This window comes from Rhipicephalus microplus, chromosome 5, assembly GCF_043290135.1.
Source record: "Rhipicephalus microplus isolate Deutch F79 chromosome 5, USDA_Rmic, whole genome shotgun sequence".
Lineage (NCBI taxonomy): Eukaryota > Metazoa > Arthropoda > Arachnida > Ixodida > Ixodidae > Rhipicephalus > Rhipicephalus microplus.
In genome coordinates this window covers 4,397,052-4,402,815 of record NC_134704.1, presented here as the reverse complement: position 1 = coordinate 4,402,815, position 5,764 = coordinate 4,397,052, and the positions used below count along the sequence as shown (strand labels likewise).

Sequence of the window (5,764 nt, the reverse complement as noted above, 5' to 3'; positions counted from 1 at the left end):
TTATCTCTTTTCTGTGAAGCTGCTACATAGGCCATGCTACAGACACACAGCAAAGACGTGTATCTCAAGTGATTTATTCTAATACCATCCAGTTTACACAAATCTGAAAAGCAAATGAAAGCATAAAAAAAGCAAACTTGCAAATACTTCAGCGATGATCTAATGTTGACCTCATCCCAACTCGAGAGCCAATGCATGTGAAAGACCTGGCATTTACAATCCTAGAAACCACATTTACAGGCGTTCTCCATACACTACCAATGAAGCACTGGGCAGTCGGCATTTTAAGACCGAGGAGTAATGTGGCTAAATTCATGCTAACCTATGTACATGAGCCAGTCAAACATTGCGAAAGCAAGGGCAAGAAAAAGCACAGTGGTAGAAAAGTAATGCATTAAGCTTGGCATGCACACCCTGCAGTGCATTTATATATTATACATCTGTACACTAAGTTAATTGTGAAGCCACCCCTTGGCAGCTGCAGTATCCAACGGTGCAAAAACATAAGCGTTCATTCAGAAAGAAGTAAGCAATCGTAATGCACCACCATAGAAAACGTGACTAAAACTTCACTCCTTGGCATACAAAAGCAGTCTTGCACGTCATCACAGGTGGCAACAGCACACACATTGCCAACACAGTAGGGCTTGTAGATGTTGAGGAATGAATGCACCAGCAGTTTGTGTGCAAGTCGCTGCCAAATCAGGGCCGGCATGCTCAGCTGGATCATGTTGCCTGCTGCAGAGGAGGAGTCCTTCTTCGACTGTTACGACAAATCTGAAACGGAATCGTAACAGTTGGGTACAAATCTCATAAAAGGCTTTCCTCCCACTGTTTCAATGTTTTAGGCTGTACACCCTAGAGAAACTTTTTACAATTTGCCTGCACTTGCGTCCAGCTGCAGGGTCTCGAGAACACCACTCTCGAAAGACACAGAGCAACCAACATGTGCACATGTATTAACCTGCTTTTACATCACGACAAGCTCGACAGCATCACCTAATACACCACACTAAATGAACCACGCCAATACAACACACAAACATAGCCAGCATGAAGTACTGCGAATGTGGCATCGCCTATGTTCGACTCATTAAGAGCGATCCACGGGAAACGACCATTGGTGCAGTGCCCCATGGATCCACCACAGGTTATTTTTGTCGATGCGCGGCGCTACTCTAAAAGAATCTTGCTACTATTTTCTGAGTGCAGGCACAAGCTATCCTGCTAAGGAGCGCTGCAAGTGCCACCGTCCTAACCCTAACCCACTAGCGTATTGTTTATCGCAGGTGGCAAAATTGAGCATAACTTTTCCTTGTGTCTTCACATGGTGCAAAATGACGTCAACTGTTCAATTTCGTGGCAGCAAAGCCAACTCAACGGAAAAGGCAACTTGTTTCTGTTAGTTACATCATCGCTTTTTCGAACAAAGAAGTAGCTGTGAATGATGGTTAATAAGAAATGCCACTTTTTCAGTGGTTGCCAGCGTAACCGTATGTGCCATGGTATTTTCATGACCATCACTGATCAGCTGTTTTTAAAAATGGCTAGAATGCACCCACCTGATGGTTAAATACGCATGCAACAAGTGTTTCAAATGCCTTTAAAGACATGTCTTTTGTGCCTTTGGGCCAGGTGAAACACGACCATGAAGTTGTTCGATCGTAGCATCCATGAGAAAGCTCCAATGGTGAGTTCAGCCTGCCACAGTAATATTCTCTGTGCACGCGACTTAATAAACTGATGTTCTTTTTGTCAGAGCCTAGCCATATCCAGTTCACTTAAGGCGTTTTTGAATCAATTTAACATTTCAATTGCTCAATTAACATTTAAAGAGACACCAAAAAGCAAAACAATTTTCGCATATTAGTGAAGTACAATTCCACAACTCCGAAAACACCAATCTTACCACGACATGGTGCTTGGTAAATGAAAAAAATGTGTGACCAAAAAAAAGATGTGGGTGGAGACGCAAAATCTCCACAACAAACATCGTGACGTCATAGATATTGAAATCTTCCGCAGGCACCATTTTGGCTCAAACATTCCTGATGACTTGCATTGTCTCGCAGGCACCGATTGATCGCTTTCAGCAAAATGCATGGTAACTTAGCTCAGTTTATTACTTCTCGTTCATCAAGCAGCAACTTGGCTAAGTTTATCACTTCACAAAAGCTTGAAAGAAGGCAAGGCCGCAACAGTGCGGCAAAAATAGACGCCTCAGATCGGAACAACCTGCACTGACATTACACAGTACATGGGCCTTCAGCATTTTTTCTCTGTCAAAACACTGTGACCACAATCAAACCCATGTGTTTCAGGTCAGCAGACAAGCACTGTGCTACTGAGCAAATGCAACACAAAGTACGGGCACCATGACTAAAAAACCACCAACACGATTTGGTGTGATACGACACCCAGAAAAACAAATGCACAAAAACTGCCAGCGTATTAATGACAAAGAGTGCTTACCAGTGCAAACGACAGGGCAGGAGGGGACAGGAGAAGAGACGAGACAGAGCGCTGAACTGCCAACAATTTATTTCTTGCGAAGGTCTTCGCTTTTATACAGTTATAAGTCGCAACAGTCATGCGTGAAGAAGGGGTGCTACGCCGACAAGCAAAGGAACAACTTTTCCTTATTGGTGAGCGCGACAGAAGGGGTGCTAACACAAGCATTTTTCAATGAGCAAATCTTTTCTGCCCCTATAATCTCTATTCTAAAATAATTCTATTCCGCATGACTCATTCTTGCAATGCATTGGAGAATATATAGATGAGTTTGGCGCCTCCAAATTCCAGACCCAGTCTGGCGTCAGCGTCACTGGGTTTTTAGAGCTTTTAAGGTTTTACCTTCAGTCGACTTACATCCTATGGAATTGAAAACCTAACCTTCAAAAATCCGGTATCTGTATTGGTTCTCGCATCGCTCCCATTGTCAGTGATCTGTTTTTAGGCAAATTAGATCCATTTCGGAAGTTTTCACAAACACTAATGTGACGCAGGTTTTCAGATATGTAGATGATTTTTAAATTTTTATGGACATCGATGTTGCATCGTATAGGAATGACGCTCTTGCAGTTTAAGACCTGATCAGAAATGGTTTCAAACATTTTGAGCTTACTTACGTACTTTCTGAAAATTGTGAAATCAGGTTCCTTGACTTTAAGCTATTCCTGAATAATGGACGCACTTGCTGGATGTATCAACCACGTGGAAATAAGCCTGTTTTGCCTTTTCATTCCGCGCATTCTAAATTAGTTGAGCGACGTATCGCAAAATCTTGCTTCATGAATGGCTTGCGAAAATCCTGTGTGCACAAGATTACAGAAAGCTTTGTTGATCAATCTTCAAGGCTGACGTTGGCTGGTTACCCGGACCACGTGCAAGTTTTCGTTGCCGAGGGCCTGCTGCGTGAACTTCAGGCCAAAAGGAACGATAATGTAGTCCCACCTGTCACAGCTAGACAGGCTTTTGCGGTGATTCCGTATATGCACAAGATAGTGCACAATCTTAAGAAAGTGGCACAGCGAGTTAATGTGAAGGTGGTCTTCACGGCCCCTCAAAAATTGAGTCGCCCGTGAAAGCTGTTCGTTCCTCCGTCCAGACCCACCCTCGGTTGCACTAAAAAACATGCAAATAAATTTAGAGATTGCATCTATAATGTCTGGAGTATCAGCTGCTGTTATCGCGTGGAAGGTATTATGTCGGTCAAACAGGTCGTTGTATAAACGAGAGGCTGAGGGAACATATGTAAAATGTGGATCGCTATAAACTAGGATGGCTGTCCATGCACTGCAGCACGTGTGGCTGCCGGCCAATATTTTCAGAGTGTACTATTGTTGAAACATGCAAGGATCGCATCACACGCGAGATCATACAGGCAGGAAAGACATGCTCATTGAAATATGCTTGTGTTAGCACCCCTTCTGTCGCGCTCACCGATAAGGAAAAGTTGTTCCTTTGCTTGTCGGCGTGATATACTTATGCACTGTGATTGTGTTTCACGCATGACTGTTGCGACTTATAGCTGTATAAAAGCGAAGACCTCCACAAGAAATAAATTGTTGGCAGTTCAGCGCTCTGTCTCGTCTCTTCTCCTGTCCCCTCCTGCCTTGTTGTTTGCGCTGGTAAGCACTCTTTATCATGTTATACCAACACGCCCAATCCTACTGTCTCTTGAGTATTAATGACAATGTTAAGGCTGACCGAAAAACAACAGGTCTCCAGACAGTTTTTTCAGCCAAGGAAGATCGAACATGGCCTCTGAAACTGGAAGATTGTGAGCGCATCCAATCTTAGAAGCAGCCAAACATGACCAAGCCAACGAAAAATCTGAAATGGCGGCTTTCAAATTCAGTAGCATGGCTTAAAATGAGCAATAGAGTCCGGAAAAGCTAACTTTAGGGCATGAATTTATCCGAAAAATCCTTCGCGAAAATGCATGAGTGCTATGGGAATGACAAAAAAATGGAACTCGGCAGTGGTTGTGTCCTGGATAGCCCCGCAATGTCAACAGAGGGACATTCTGCTGCTTCTACTTGGACCATGACTTTGGGCAAGTCAGCACAACAGCGCGATCTCAGTTGGCAAGTTCTGCAGAACAGACATTTACATCGTCGACTGAATTGTGAAATACGAGTGTTTTGCAGCAGTTTATCGGTGGGACCCAACAACGATGCCCGCCGACGCAGCCTTCTATCTCTGGGGAATGGCAGACATGTGGTTTCAGGCTCATAAGGCAGCTATAACAAGTTGAGATGCTTGTAAGCAAAAGCTCCATGACCTCTTTGATAGACAGTTAGCCACTTCGAAGGATCTCTCCAGTCAGGATCAACAAAATTCGACTGAATTCTATCTGTCGTACATACCTGATGTTCTCACACTTCGCCATCGTGTCAACATTAACATGACCGAGAAAGACAAATTCAGCCATGTGCTCAAGAGCATTGCAGATGATTCTTTCGATCTGCTGGTGTCGAAAGAGTGCTCGACCATGGACAACATTATTAAAGATTGCCGGCACTTTGAAAAACTGAAGAGTCGCTGCATCGCCCAGCATTTCAAGCCACTTTCAAATACTGCAGCTACGTCCCCCTGCAAGGACCTTCAGCTGTCTATCACTGAGAGCGTAGTCCAAATCATGAGTCACGAAATCGAGGCGGCGTCTTATCTTTTCAGCACAGTCGACAAGATATGTGGACTTGTCTGTTGCCCAGGCAAAGCTTTGCATTGGTAATTTTATGCTTGTAAATCGCTGTCATCACAAAGTGCCAGGAACAGCTTCTGCCATAGACACTGATGAGTACGGTGCTATACAGCAGAGTCCCACTTAAAACTAAATTTCTCTTAAAACGAATGATCACACTTACAACGAACGTCCGTGAACACCGCTGATTGGTTAAAACGAACGGAGTCTGCGCTCCGGCACGCGGTGCGAGAAGTATAGGTGGAACGATGGAGCGCCACTGCTGCTCGCTCGCTGCGTTCAACTTATATTCCACCCCATCGCGAGATGGTAGGAGCAGTCACGTGGCTCACAGCCGTGCGAGTGGAGAGCGGGTGCCATTTAGGCAAAGCAGTTGTAGTCACGTTGCGCTCTTGTTTTCGTTGTTTTTTTTTTTGCTTATGCGCGATGAGAGTCCATACTGTTCGTGTGAGCAAGTTGTGAAATGGGAAAAATGTTTTGTGCTCCAGTGCAAATCTGGCTATACACATGCACGAAAAAAGTTTTGCTGCTCCCCGAGATGCGGACTCCGTGCTG

General features: G+C 44.4%; 1 protein-coding gene across 3 annotated transcripts in view; it reads right to left on the bottom strand.

Moving 5' to 3' along the window:
* Positions 1–54: 54 nt before the first annotated feature.
* Positions 55–5,764, bottom strand: part of LOC119175104 (akirin-2) — a 60,998-nt gene continuing 55,288 nt past the window's right edge. For all 3 annotated transcript variants that reach the window (XR_012895268.1, XM_037426337.2, XM_037426338.2), the window contains one exon: positions 55–777. Coding sequence is in view for 2 of the 3 variants with exons in the window: in XM_037426337.2 (XP_037282234.1) it covers positions 767–777 (11 nt within the window). In the remaining variant the exon portion in view is untranslated. The remainder of the gene's footprint in view (positions 778–5,764) is intronic.